Genomic DNA, 15,403 nt, shown 5'->3' with positions numbered 1-15,403 from the left:
TCATCTCACTATCACGTGGCACGGGCAACAACCCAGAGATAAAAACTCTGTTTGTTCTCGCTCTGAGCTTCCATCCTAGCTCCCTTAAGGCCTGCCTGACATCCTTGTCCCCTTTCCTACCTATGTCGTTAGTGCCAATGTGGACTACGACTTGGGGCTGCTCCCCCTTTCCCTTAAGGACCCAGAAAACACGATCCGAGACATCACTTACCCTTGCACCTGGGAGGCAACATACCAAACGTGAGTCTCTCTCGCTCCCACAAAATCTCCTATCTGTGCCCCTGACTATTGAGTCCCCAATTACTAATGACCTGCTGAGATTTTCCAGCGTTTTCTTTTTTGATTCCATATACAATGTCTTGATTCTTTAAAAAAAAATGCACTTGTCTTTTATACTTGCTTTACGCATCATTTTAAAATCCTTCTTCCCTTTTTTAGTTTGCCCTGTCATTCATTTCACTCTGTTAAGGCTGGCAGGCAACTTTTTTTGTCAGCCCCTCTCATTCTCTCATCTGCTGGTCTGCAATAATGGCCAATGATGAACTTCAATTCATTTTTCTCTTCACTTTGGAGAGAAGTAAATCACAAATTTCCAGGTGACCACTTTTTTTTAAAAAAGGCAGCTGTGAGACTTTGTGAAATGGGTGGTGGCAGGGATTTTGGAGCAACAATTCAGCCACAATATTACGAGAAAGGGGCATTTTCTTTCTCCAAACTTTGCCCTTGAAGCTTGCCCCATCCATAATGTAAATATAAATTATTCCATCATGGCTTGCTTCCCGTACATACTACCTGTTGACAAGAAGAAAGCTTTTTCTAGTTGCCAACCTTGCTTGAGGCACGGGAAATTATACTTGTGCATTAGGACATCCTGATGAGCATTAGTCCAAACAAATGACTCTCCATACAATTTCCTTGAAACTGTGGTCAAGGATATAGAGAGAAGAAAAGAAAATGTCAGCAGCAAAACGGGCTTTTTAAATTAAGTGGCTAAACATTGCTGTGAGCAATGTCACTACTAAATCCATGACTGTAAAAGGTGAGTTATTGTACAAGAAAGCATTTAGCGCACTGGGCTAAATCGCTGGCTTTTAAAGCAGACCAAGCAGGCCAGCAGCACGGTTCAATTCCCGTACCAGCCTCCCCGAACAGGTGCCGGAATGTGAGACTAGGGACTTTTCACAGTAACTTCACTGAAGCCTACTTGTGACAATAAGTGATTTTAATTTAATTTCATTTCATTTCATTTCATTTCATTTCATTTCATTTTATTTTTCATTTCATTTTTCAAATAAAAGAAAAACGACTATTATTAAAAATTGACAAAAGTTGTCTGTTCTGTCTTATGTCTTGTAGCAACATGAGCGGTGTGTAGTGGAACAAGAATTATTTTCTGTTTGAACTCACCTGGGAGAATTTTGGAAGTGCCATTCCTAATCAGCAGACCCTTTTCTTTCCTCTTCAGGGGTTTTGTCTACTGTCGCAATGATGAACTTGAAGCTGGGTGGATTGCTTTTGGTGGTAATGCTCTCCTTCATCGCCCTGCCTCCTTTGACAGCAAGTCTCATTACCTCTTTCAAGTGATCGATCAGTATACCCTGCAGGTAATCTCATATCTCTAAACCTCTGCTGTTGAATATTGTTAACACTCTTCCATCTGGTAATTTGCAAAGGTTATCTTTTCCCTAGAAGTGCAGCCCTGCATTACTGCCCTCAACCAAATTTAGCCATTCTGCTCATCCCTAGAACGTCAAAGCTACAGTTTGTAATGATGGAAATTTGAACTATTTTTTTGTGGTATTGCAACATGAATTCATAAACTTGAAGTAATATTTGCTTAAATTATATTTATTCACTTATGTGCCGACTGTGTACGAAGAATTATCCTTTCTTGTGTTCATGAATTGCATTTTTCCACTGCTCAATTTATATAAAGAAAATAAATTGGGCCTGACCGATGGTGTAAGCTACTTTGCTCATTGGTGAAAAAAGACAGATTTCTGGACCTAAATCACCTTTTGATTAATATGGTCACAACGTTTTGCAATTTCACATGCTAATTAAATTTATTAATTAATAATGGACGCATTGTGGTCATGCCACATCATTGTAAAATACAGAAACTTTGTGGGCTGCATAACTGAAGCTTGCATACTGGATATAACCCTTAATCTGTCCATACTTTGGAGATGTCAGTTAAGACTGGTTGTTCAAACTGCCAGATGTTGGATTATCAGTTTGTTTTACAAAGTTGACCATGTATGTGGTATATTACCTTGCGAGAGTTACTCACATCCCAAACACACAAATATAGAATGCTTTTTGAAGATTGTAAAGAAACTGTTTGCTTAATGACAAGTTTGTGTGTATCAGATTTTGATTAGCTTCATATGTTCTGATCACATTTTAATTAGCTTCATATGTACAAATCATTCCTTAATTATGCTGTTTTTCATTGAATTTTTCTAACCTGTTAAACTGATAGGTGTATATGTAGTGGATAAATCTGCAACCTCTGGTTTTGGAAAATGCTGGGGGAGCAGCTGGAAAACGTACTTAATATGATTCTCTGCTACCTCGAGAGCCAAATAAGGGAGTAATGCAAACAATTGAAAAAGCTCAGGGTAAATAAGATTGGTTCAAAATTGGTGTGGGTGAAATGGGTTTTGATTCATTGGCCACTGGCACCGGTTGCAAGTGTATTGTTGGGAAAGGTGTGTGATTGTGTGATCAAATCGGGGAAGATGTGATCATTTAAGGGGAGAGGATAAGACCAAGAGATTAAGGTAGCAATAAGAATAATCACTATAGCAGGAAGAATGTACCAACTTAATGGTGTACCAGCAGATCAGCCAAAGCTTGCAAAAATAGTAAAAAGACTGGACTAAAGGTTCTGTATCAGAATGCGCAAAGCATTCATAACAGAAAGATGGCTCGTCGGCTCAAAAGAAAAAATATGTATGATCTGATGGTTATTACAAAGATACGACTGCAAGGTGACCAAGGCTAGGCCTCAACAGTCCAGGATATTTTCAATTTAGAAAAATCAGGCAGCTAGAAAAAGGTGGTGGGATAGTTCTGTTAATTAAGAATGCCATCCGTACAATAATAAGAGATTACCTTGATTCTATAGAGATAATAAATAGCAACAGTAAGAGATCTGTGGGGGTAGTTTATAGGTCCCCTAATAGTAAATACACTGTAAGATCAGGTATCCATTAATGAGGGCATGTGAGAAATTTTTAGTGATAATCATGAGTGATTTTAATCTGCATATAAATTTAAACAAATCTGATTGGGGAAAATTAGCTTGGAAGGTAAGTTCATAGTGTCTTTTTAAGATAGTTTCATAGAGCAGCAAGTTATAGAACCAACCAGATTGCAGGCTATTTTAAACCTGGAAATTTCCCATAAAACAGGATTAATGTATGACCTCAGAATAAAGGGAACCCCACCTGGCAGTGATCATAACATGGTTAAGTTTCACATTTGGTTTGCGAAGAGAAACATGGGTCAAAGACTGGTGTTTAAACTTAAAGGGTATGAGGACAGAACTGGCTGAAATGAACTGAGAAATTGGATTAAGGGGTAGATCATGGAGATGCAATGGAATACATTTAAGGAGATATTTCATGTACTAAATAAAGATAGTAAGAAGTCTTCGAACACCAGGTTAAAGTCCAACAGGTCTGTTTCAAACGCTAGCTTTCGGAGCGCAGCTCCTTCCTCAGGTTAATGGAAGGAGCAGTGTTCCAAAAGCTAGTGTTTGAAACAAACATGTTGGACTTATAACCTGGTGTTGTAAGACTTCTTACTGAGCTCACCCCAGTCCAACGCCGGCATCTCCACATCATAAACAAAGATACATTTTGGTGGGAAAGACAGACTCTAGGAAATGGATGCATAATTTGTTGCTAACTAAGGAAATTAAAGATTATAAGGAAAATGCATATAATTCTGTTATTATCGAATTGAAAGAAAATGCATACAATTCTGTGAAGATTAGTGGCAGGTCAGAAGATTGGACAGAATATAATAACCAGCAAAGAATGCTTCAAAAAAGGGAAGAAATTAAGAGTATGATAGAAAGATAGCTCAAAAAATAGAAAAGTACAGACAGCAAGGGTTTCTACACACTTATTTAAAAAGGAAAATAGTAAATACAAAGAGTTAATCATGAGAAATACAGAAATGTTGGATGCATTTGTGTCTCTCTTCACTATAGAAGACACAAAAAAGACCAGAAATAATTGTAAATCAAGAGGTGAAAGTGAGGGAGGAACTTAAAACTATTAGAATTACCAGGGAAAGTGTACTGAGAAATTTATTAGAACTTGGGGCTGAAGTCTCCAGGTTCTGAGAGATGTCATCCTAGGGTTTTAAAAGAAGTGGCTACTAAGATGATGGGTGGATGCATTGGATTTAATTTACCAAAAATTCCTAAATCCTGGGACGGTTCCATCAGTTTGGAAAATGGTGAATGTAACTCTTCTGTTCAAGAACAAAATGAGATTTAAAGCCAGTTAGCCTAACATTTGCAATAGGGAAATTATTAGAATCTATTATTAATGAGGTAAGAGCAGGATAATTCCAAAATTACAATTCAATCAGGCAAAGTCAACATGGTTTTGTGAAAGGGAAATCATGTTTGTCTGATTTGTTAGACTTCTTTAAGTTAGTAAAGGGGAATCTGTCGATGTGTTGAACTTTATTTCCAAAAGGCATTTGACAAGGTGCCACATCAAAGTGGTGAAGTGGGTAACATTAGTATGGATAGAGGATTGGTTAACTAGCAGGAAACCGAGAATAGGGATAAAGGTTGTTACTTTGGATTGGCAAGATGTAGCCAGTGGAGTGCCACAGAGATCAGTGCTAGGGCCTCAACTATTTGCAATCTGTATCAATAACTTGGATGTAGGAAGCGAATATGCAGTTGCTAGATTTACTTATGACACAAAGATAATTAGAGTAACTTGTGAAGTGGACATAAGGAGCCTGTAAAGGAATTGAAGCAAATTTAAGCGAACGGACAAATATTTGGCAGATTGAGTATAATGTGGAGATTGGCAGATCAGAATGTATTATTTAAATGGAAAGAGATTGAAGAGCTCTGTGGTACAAAGGTCTCCTAGTGCACAAACCACAAAATGGTAGACTGCAGGTAAGAGCACGCAATTAGGAAGGCAAATGGGATATTGCCATTTACTGCACGGGGAATGCTATGTTAAAGTTTTGCTACAGCTGTACAGGGCTTTGGTGAGACCACATCTGGAATACCATGTACTGTTTTGGTCTCCTTATTTAAGAGATTAAAATTGCATTGAAGCATTGCTGAGAAGGCTTGCTCAACTGATCCTGGGCTGAGTGGATCACTTTATGAAGAAACGGTGGGCAGGTTGGGCCTGTATCCTTTGAAGTTTAGAAGAATAAGAAGTAATCTTATTGAAACAAAGATCCTGAGGGGATTGACAGATGGATGCTGAAAGGATGCTGCCCCATGTACAAGAGACTAGAACTAGGTGGCACAGTTTAAAAAAATAAGTTGTCTCCCATTTAAGACAGATGAGAATAACATTTCTCTGACAGTCATTAGCTTGTGGAATTCTGTTCCCCAGGGCACATTGAAGACAAGGTCATTGAATATGTTAAAGCGTAGATAGATTCTTGACTGACAAGAGATTCAAAGGGTATAGGGCATAGCCAGGAAAGTGGAACCCACAATCGGATCAGCCATGATCTTATCGAATGGTGGAGCTCCTGCGCCTAATTAATATGTTGTATGTCTTTAGCTCATGAAATCTGCTTTGTCCACAATCCATGTATGATTATTCTCTCCCCCGCAGTATCAATCCCTAACGAAAGGTTCCTTCTCTACTTTGTTATGTAAAGACAAGTGTGTTACTGTATCATCTCATAGCCATCAATTATTTTCTGAATTGTTATTGATGCAACGCCCATTGAGAGGTGTTAAATGATGCCTGAATCGCAGCACCCCGGGAGTCTGCTCCAAATGCCCTCTATCCTGTGGCAGGGAGAACCCCCCCCCCCCCCCCCCCCCCCCCCCCCCCCCCCCCCCCCCCCCCCCCAGTGGTCCTTTCTCATTGTCCAAGCAGCTTTAGTCCAATGGAATCGTGCCTTTCATTATTTTGAAGACCATCTTCATATTTCCATTCAATTCCTCTTTCTAATGAAAATAAGTCCTATGTCTTAGTTCCCTAAGAACTGGCATCACCTTCAAATGCTTTCTTTGCATTTGTATACTTTTTGAGGTATATTGATTAAAACTGCATGGAACACTCTGAAATTGGCTTCACTGCTGAGCCATAGATCAATGTGACATGTATTGACATGTAATCCCGAACATTTCAGATGAAACTTTGCATTCTTTTTGCCTTATTGTCAGAAGTTAAATAGAACAGATGCTATCAGGGTATGACAAGTTGATTCGTCCAAATTCTTGCGCTGTTCAACCATCTGTTGATGTTGTAAATAGTTATTGTTATGACTTCTGAAATTTACTTTTCACAAGTCCATCTGACATGTCCGAACAATGCAAACAATCACCCAAGTATCTCTGACGATGATCTTTCATGGAATCGCCAACAGAATCATAGAATCCCAAAAGTGCAAAAAGAGGCCATTAGTCCCATCGAGTCTGCACCGACCCTCCGAAAGGGAACTGTACCTAGGTCCACTCCCACAACCACCCCGCCTTATCCTCAGAAACTAATCTGCACATCTTTGGACACACGGGGGTGATTTAGTGGCCAATTCACCTAACTGCAGATCTTGGGAGGAAACTGGAGCATGGAGGAAACCACACTGACATGGCAAAAGCATACAAACAAGGCCGGAATTGAACCCAGGTCCCTGCTGCTGTACTAAGCACTGTGCCACCCTTCCGCCTATCTTTCTCTCATCATTTTTCTCTGTTTTTCTAAGTCTAACACATTTTAAATAGTAGATACCCAGTTTCATATTATTCAGGATGGATCCCAGAAAGAGCAATTTCTAATTCTACCTACCCTGTCTTGTGTTGCTGTTTTTAAAAATAATTTTAGAGTACCCAATTATTTTTTTCCAATTAAGGGGCAATTTAGTGTATCCAATCCACCTAACAACATCTTTGGGTTGTGGGGGTGAAACCCACACAAACACGGGGAGAATGTGCAAACTCCACACAGACAGTGATCCGGGGCTGGGATTGAACCCAGGTCCTCCGCGCCTTAGGCAGCAATGTGCCACTGTGCCGCCCCTGTCTTGTGTTGCTAAGCCAATTCTCAACCCACATAAAAAATGTATCTGTTCTGAACTTTCACCTTTTTTCACAGCCTGGTGTGAAAAGCTTTTACCAAACATGTTTGATGATCCAAGTTAACAGTATTTCAATTTATCTTCACCCACTAACTTTAAAGAATTACAATAGGATTATACTCAATTTATTACTAAACCATGCTGAATGTTTCTTTGTGTTCTTTGGATATTCATTTATAGAAATGCGTAAAATGTCTTCACTTTTTCCAGTATGGATATAAAGCTATTTTTAAATGATTCAGAAGAACAATCATATTGGACTTGAAAAGTTAACTCTCTTTCTCCCTCCACAGGTTCTGCCAGACTTGAGTTTGCCAGCACTTTTTGTTTTTATTTCAGTTATAGATTTGGGGTTGTTGTTGCTTGATCATTTTAAGAGTCTAATCACACGTGTAGTTCATGACATGATCGGCTGCTTCGCAGACTTTGCCTCAGTCTAGATCCAGCCTTTGTAGAGTTAACCGCTATTCAATAAACCTTCATTGTTATTTGCATTCAACCCCACGTGCGACAACTTCACAGTTGTTTATCCTGAGAGTACAGAACATAACAGGATAAAAAGAATACTGGCGACGAGGAAAGGATTAAATTATTTTCAAGCAAGAAAAGAACATTGAAGCTTTCTTCGACAATGAGGCAGAATCTACATCAGGTCAGCCAATTGCACCTGGCATCGGACCGGTAAGGTTGTGGGGCAGAATAGAAAAAGAATGGCCAATACCTAAAATTAAAACCGACACCCCGAAAAGTTCAGGCTGCAGAGCTTGCCACATGCGCACTTGGGTTAAGGCACGGAGGTAGAGTGAGACAGAGAAATTTCTTGCATCCTGAAGGGAAGTTGCGAGCAGATCCCAGTAACACTAGAATGGTGGGACAGTTTGGTGCCATTGGCCCATTCGTGGAAGAATCCGAAAATTGGAAGTCCTATGCAGAAACATTTCATTACTATACCTTAGCTAACAAGATTTCCGAGGATGTCATAGTCCCTGCTTTCCTTAGCACCATTGGCAGTAAAACTTTTAATCTACTCTGAAGTCTGGCCTGACCAGAGAAACCCGGTAGCAAAACATATTCAGAATACTGAATGAGATACTGGAGGAGCATTATTCACCCAAACCATTGGTAATTGCGGAGCATTTTGGGTTTCACGGAATAAATCAATAGAAGGAGAGAATTGAGCAGTTTGTTGCGATCCTAAGGTGCCTCATGGAGTATTGTAAATTTGGCGACTGTCCGGATGATATGATTGGAAACCACCTGGCTTGTGGGCTAAGGAAGGAGGTCATGCGGTGGAGATTGCTAAATGAACAAAACTTAAGTCTTAAAACTGCCTTAGAGATAACCATTTTGATGGAGCTTGCTGCTAACGAGGTTTCTCAGCTTGGAGCAGACACGAGGATCTATAAAATGGCTATCACCCAGAGAAAGTCTACCCAGCAATAGGCGTGTCATCGCTCTGCAAATATGGGCCATTTACAGGCTGATTGCTGGAGCAAGGATAGCTAATGCAAAAATTGTAGCAAAAATTGGCCACACAGCATGAGCTTGCTTAGAGTACCAGCTGCTCCAGAAAAGAATGTCCAAAGAAAGAAACAGGGCACACCTAAAGGGAAAAAAAATTTTAAGTGTGCAAGAGAAAAATAATAAGGACAACGAAGACACAGCAAATCAGTCTGACTAGGAATTCAAGTTAAATATACTTTCAATTCAAGGGGAATCAGATCTGTTCTGGGTCGTTCAATATTAAATGGACAGCCTATAAAAATGGAGATTGATACGAGGGCTGTCATCCCCCTAATTCCCGAGACCCACCTATAAGCATACATTGAAGCACCAACCATTAAAGCCAGCAGACGTCATCCTAAGGACCTACACCGAGGAAATAGTGCCTCTCGGGAGGATACATCATAGCCAAAGTAGTGTTAAGTGGGCAAACTGGAGCTGCCACTCCATGTTGTTCGAGGAAGTTTTCCAGCTCTCTTTGGCCGCTCTTGGCTTGAGAAGATAAAGTTGAACTGGAGTGCTGTGAACAGGCTAGCTTCTAAAACATTCCAGAGTATCTTAGAGAATTACAGTGGTGTGTCTGAGGACTGGGTCCATGAAAGGAGTAGAGCTAGCATTTGAGATCAAACAGAACAGCCAGCCTAAGTGTCTCAAGGCTAGAGCAGTACTCTACACCATACGTCCAAAGGTAGAATCTGAACTAATGAGACTTGTGGATACATGAGTCTTAGAACCGTTACCATTCGTGACTGGGCAATCCCATTGTGCCTGTAATGAAGCAGGTTGGGACGATACGCATTTGGGGAGATTTTAAAATAACCATCAATCCGTTTCTATGCGTGGATCGATACCTGCTACTGTGATTGAGGATTTGTTCGCAGCCTAGCAGGAGGATGGAAGTTCAGCAAGATCGACCTATTGCGGGCCTACCTGAAATAATGTTGCAGCTGAACCTCAACACCACCTCACCATTTTAACACACAAAGGCCTTATTCCACTGGAAGAGATTACTTTTTGGTATAACTTCGGTAACCACTTTGTTTCAGTGGTCCATTGCCCAGACCTTAAGCAGTCTGCAGGGGGTACAATGTTACCTTGATGACATACTGATCACTGGTACCAATGAGCAGGAACACTTGCACAATCTAGAAGCCACATTGAAACGCCATCAGGCGCTTGATCCTCGTGTCAGGAAAGACGTGGGACTTCTTTCAAACGGCAGTACAATATTTAGGCCATGCGCCCAATAGCAAAGGATTACACAAGGCATCTACGAAGATGGAGGCCCCAAGACCAACGAATGTAACAGTTATGATCATTCATAGCGTTAATTAATATCGTATATCAATTATGCAGACTCGATGGGGCCACGGTGCAGACTCGATGGGCCGAATGGTTTCCTTCTGCACTGTAAATTCTATGATTATGCGAAACTTGTTTCTAATCTTGCGACCTGCTTAAACCATTACATCTTTTGTTAATGAAACAAGCATGGCAGTGGACACCAAAGTGTGAAAAAGCGCACCCGTCAGTTAAAGAAGCACTGAAGAAGTCAGAAATGTTGATACTTTTCAACCCGAAATTACCACTACAAAGTGTCTGTGATGCCTCACAGTATGGCGTTGGGGTAATGGTGTCACAAATACCACCTTCAGGGGAAGAAAGACCAATAGCTTTTGGTTCGCGTACCTTCAATGTTGAATCAAATTGAGAATTCCTTCATTGGCAGACTTTATTTATGGTCTTTAAAATTATCTGCACATCCCTACGAGATCAAATACTGTCCAGTCAAAGAACCATGCCAATGCTGACACATTGTCCCATTTGCCTTGGCTGCTGGTCAGAATATCCGCAGTAGTGAAAATATCTTCCATTTTTCATAGATAAAATACATCCGTGTGACTGCAGCTTGAGTCCCAAACAACAGACCAGAATTGATCTTGTGATGGGACGTTGCTAGGAAATAGTTATTAAAAGAGAGAATAGTGGGATCACATCCCGAATTAAAACCATTTGTTTCTAGAAAACTCCACGGACAGTGCATATGCCTGTTGTAGGGGATAAGGCTAATAGTTCCTCCAAACGTCCGACAAAGTATTCAAACAATCGCATGAAGGACACACGGGTATAGTTCAAATGAAGGAACTCGTGAGGAGCTACTTCTGGTGGCCAGGAATGTTCATGGTTGTCATAGATGCACACTCCAAATGGCCTGAGGTGGTCCTTAAGATGTCAATAATTGCGGAACTGACCATCGAAAGGTTCAATTAGATTTTTTGCCAGATTTGAGAAACTAGGACAAATTGAGTGACAACTGTCCATAATTCGTGGCTCAGGAATTTGAGGACTATCTAAAGATGAGTGGTATCCAACACAAAAAATCAGCACCCATCCACGAAAGGTTTAGCTGCATCAGTGGTGCCGAGGTGGTTGACGACTTTAAATTCCATGGTGTGCACATCACCAGCAATCTGTCCTGGTCCACCATGTCGATGCTACAACCAAGAAAGAACAACAGCGCTTATACTTCCTGAGGAAACCAAGGAAATTCAGCATATCCACATTGACTCTTAACCAATTTTCACAGATGCACCATAGAAAGCATCCTATCTGGCTGCATTACAGCTTGATATGGCAACTGCACGGCCCAAGACCAAAAGAATCTACAGAGAGTCGTGAACACCATCCATCCATCATGCGAACCTGCCTTCCATCCATTGACTGTCTGCACCTCCTGCTGCCTTGGGAAAGTGGGTAGCATAATCAAAGACTCCTCCCACCCGGGTTATTCTCTCTTCCAGCCTCGTCCATCAGGCAGAAGATGCAAAGGTCTGAGAGCACGAATTAACAGGTTCAAAAACAGCTTTTCCCCCTGACTCCTGAATGAGCGTCTTATGGACTAAACTCATCTCTTCATGCATCCTCTCCACTGTGTAGCACGACACTCAGTATTCTGCCCTAAGTCTATGTATTTACATTGTGTATTTATCGTATGTCCTATGTTTTTCTTGTATGGAACAATCTGCCTGAACTGTATGCAGAACAATACTTTTCACTGTACCTCAGTACACGTGACAAATCTAAATATCTAAGCTGAAATATTTGTCCAGACCTTGAAGAATGCACTGAGACTCCAAGGACCATGATTCATTAAATCGCCGTCGAAACAGTTTCTTGGCGACGTATCTCAACACCATATATGCTTGACTACTTACTGAAGAAGAAGCTGAGAACGTACATTGATCTCTTTTACCGCAGGAGATGCCCGAGGTAGTAGAACGCATCGGCTGTCGTAAATTTTAAGAGAAGGTCATTCCAAAGATGCTAGTTTCACTTATGGAGAGCAAATTCTGGCGGGCAGCTATGCCACCAGCGAGAAGTGGGTTCCAGCAACTGTATTGGCTTCAACTGGCCCGTTTTGAAAGCAGTGAGAAACTGAGATTAGCTATGTGTGGAGGCGACATAACGTTTAGAGTCTGGAATGAGTCTTTGTCAAAGCGTCAAAACTTTGACAAAGAGTCATCCAGACTAAACGTTAGCTCCGTTTTCTCTCCACAGATGTTGTCAAACCTGCTGAGATTGTCCAGTGTTTTGTTTTTGTTTCAGATTCCAGCATCCGCAGTAATTTGCTTTAATCATACTATTGTTAATTATTGTAATGGGATCTTAGAAGTAAGGGGGGGGGGAGGAGTAATGTTATGTATCTGGGTTTTTTTGTGTTGCGTGGTCACTTTAAGAGTCTAGCCACGTGTACAGTGCGTGCTATCATTGGCTGCTTCGGGTTTGCCTCAATCTGGATCAAGCCTCTAGAGTTAACCTCTATTCAATAAACCTGGGATGTTATTTGCATTCAACCCCATGTGCTACAATGTCACGTTCCTTTGTCCTGAGTGTAGAACATAACTATTTCACATTTCCAGCATCCACAGTATTTTGTTTTTAAAGCTATTAACTTGTAGACACCAAATTTTGTTTTTGAATGGTTTTCTTTTAGATATCAGACAGTGCTCCAGTATTTATTCACTTCTCAAAATTAGAAATCACTAATTTCTTCTACAATTCCTGAAAGATTTGAGAATATGTCCACACTCTCCAGGAGTCTGATGGATATTTAATCCTGCCCATTTCTCTACAACATTTTTCTTAATAACTTCTGTCTATTATGGATGCCATGATCCTTTGTGAAAACTGATGTGAAGTATCCATTTAATTTAGTTTTTACATTCTGCACTTTGTAATAACTGTCTAGCATGCATTGTATGATGTATGTTTAATGTTTTATTTTAAAGTATGAAGCCTTTCTGTGCTGGTTTTTGATATTGATTAACCAGTTCTAAAAACAGAAACAATAGAAGCTTACAGGATGGAAGAGACCAAAAGCTCCACTCTAAACTGTGGCATAACAATTGTCATGTGTATTATTGTTTTTGAAACCCTATTTATAATTCAAATGCAAGTTTTTGTTTTAGATATCTCAAGGGCATTCTAATGCTCCAAAAAAGATCCGTGCCCATCAAGTGTTGTGCACCACAAAAATAACTGGTTCTAAGGAACTAAAAATGTGTGTATCGTTACGACCAGACCCCAACAGTGGGTAGGATACTGGACAGAAACCCCAATATTTTATTTTAATTTTGTAAGAGTGAGGGGAATTGATACATGGCTCCAGCACTGATTACACAAAGAAATATGGTATATTAAAACAAACTTTATTACTAACACAGTATTAAAATCTTTAAAATCACACCAGAAAATAGCTACAATGACCCCTTAAACACTACTACTCAATACAAACAACACAATACCCTTAATTACTATCTTTATTTCAACTTAAACAGCAAGGAAAAGCTCAGCTCTCAATCCACGTTAACTACCAGTAGCACATGGGAATACTTACTTTACAGTAGTGTTCTTTGTGAAAGAGAGATCACTTGACGCTGCTTTAAAGATGAGGGGCAGGATTCTCCGTCTCGGCAGCCCCATTTTCTGGAGGGATGTGCCCCGCCAACAGCGGGATTCTCCGTTCCGGCAGCTGGCCAGTGGGGTTTCCCATTATGGGCTACCCCATGCTTTTGGGAAAGCTGCGGGCGTGGATCTGCTGCCGGCGGGCGGAGGATCCCACCAACGGAGAATCCGGCAGAAGACCAGAGTCCTATCAGACCCATGCAGAAACAGCTTCAGAAGCTCTTTCTCAGTTTGTTTCAGAAGTCTACACCGCTTTAAAGACTATTGATCTCTTTTAACTGAGAGAAAAACTGCTTCACTTCTGGTCACAGCTTCATACAACTCCGAACTGACCTGCTTTCTGCAAAATGCCTGATACCTTGAAAATGCATCATCTTGCCAAGCTGAAATCTAATTAAATCCACAGGGAATCCCCTTAAAACAAAATTCTAATAGCCCAGCCTTTTACAATGTTTTAAGTGCAACCGTGGCCCTGTCACATGTGAGTACCCTAAAGAAATTGGCGTTTAAGAAATGTACCTTTAGGAAATGGGTGTTTATCAGTGATGTCAGAGTGGGTGAAGCTGGGCTGTCTGTCAGCTTTTTACTTTTGTTTTAGGCTGTTTGCTGCAGGGCGTGTTTTAGTTTTGTTTTCAGTGTTGGAGCTGAAGCCAGACATAGCAGCTGTACTGCTGTTCTCTCTGCAATGAAAAGACTATCTCTTGATCATTTGGTGAATTCAGAATTCTAAATGTTTTCAGTAGTGACTTTAACCTGATGTGCTTCTGTTAAAGGTTTTGTTTTTAAGTCGTATGGATGTTAAAAGGAAAGCTTATAAGATTACTTAGTGTTGTAGTCTTTGGGGGTTGTATTTGAATTAATGTTTGCTAAGATGCTCACTATGTTTTAAAAAGGTTAACTTGAGTTCATAGAATAAACATTGTTTTGCTTTATAAAATACTTTTCCATTTCTGCTGTACCACATCTGTAGAGTGGGCCATGTGCTCCCCATACCACAATCTATTAAAAGTTGTGGGTCAGTCAGGTGAACTCCATAATACACTTTGGGTTCTCTAAACCCCGGCCCATAACATGCATATGGCATCAAGGGGCTCTAGTTAAACTGGAGTCAACAGGGCTTCGTCAAGGGGAGGTCATGTCTGACAAATCTGTGAGAGTTCTTTGAGGAAGTAACAAGGAAATTAGACAAAGGAGAATCAATGGACATGATTTATTTAGATTTCCAGATTTGACAAGATGCCACACAGGAGCCCATGGTGTTAAAGGTAAGATCCTGGCACAGATAGAGATTGGCTGACTGGCAGAAAGCAGAGAGTGGGGATAAAGGGGTCTTTTTCAGGATGGCAGCCGGTGACGGGTGGCGTGCATCGGGTCTGTGCTGGGACCACAACTTTTCACTATATACGTAAATGATCTGGAGGAAGGAACTGAAGGCACTGTTGCTAAGTTTACAGATGATACAAAGATTTGTAGAGGGGCAGGTAGTATTGAAGAAGTAGGCGGGCTGTAGAAGGACTTGGACAGGCTAGGAGAGTGGGCAAAGAAGTGGCAGATGGAATAGAATGTGGAAAAGTGTGTTATGCACTTTGGAAGGAAAACAGAGGCATAGACTATTTTCTAA

The 15,403-nt window shown here is 40.6% G+C and overlaps 1 protein-coding gene across 1 annotated transcript in view; it reads left to right on the top strand.

The window, feature by feature from the left end:
- LOC119951523 (probable E3 ubiquitin-protein ligase HECTD4) overlaps window positions 1-15,403 on the top strand; it is a 415,771-nt gene that overhangs the window by 118,671 nt on the left and 281,697 nt on the right. The window contains 1 exon segment of the mRNA XM_038774748.1: window positions 1,466-1,604. Within this exon segment, the coding sequence (XP_038630676.1) occupies window positions 1,466-1,604 (139 nt within the window).

The sequence above is a fragment of the Scyliorhinus canicula genome, chromosome 1 (genome assembly GCF_902713615.1).
Source record: "Scyliorhinus canicula chromosome 1, sScyCan1.1, whole genome shotgun sequence".
NCBI classification, from domain to species: domain Eukaryota; kingdom Metazoa; phylum Chordata; class Chondrichthyes; order Carcharhiniformes; family Scyliorhinidae; genus Scyliorhinus; species Scyliorhinus canicula.
The sequence above is the reverse complement of the archived record's forward strand: the minus strand, read 5'-3'. Positions and strand labels throughout refer to the sequence as shown.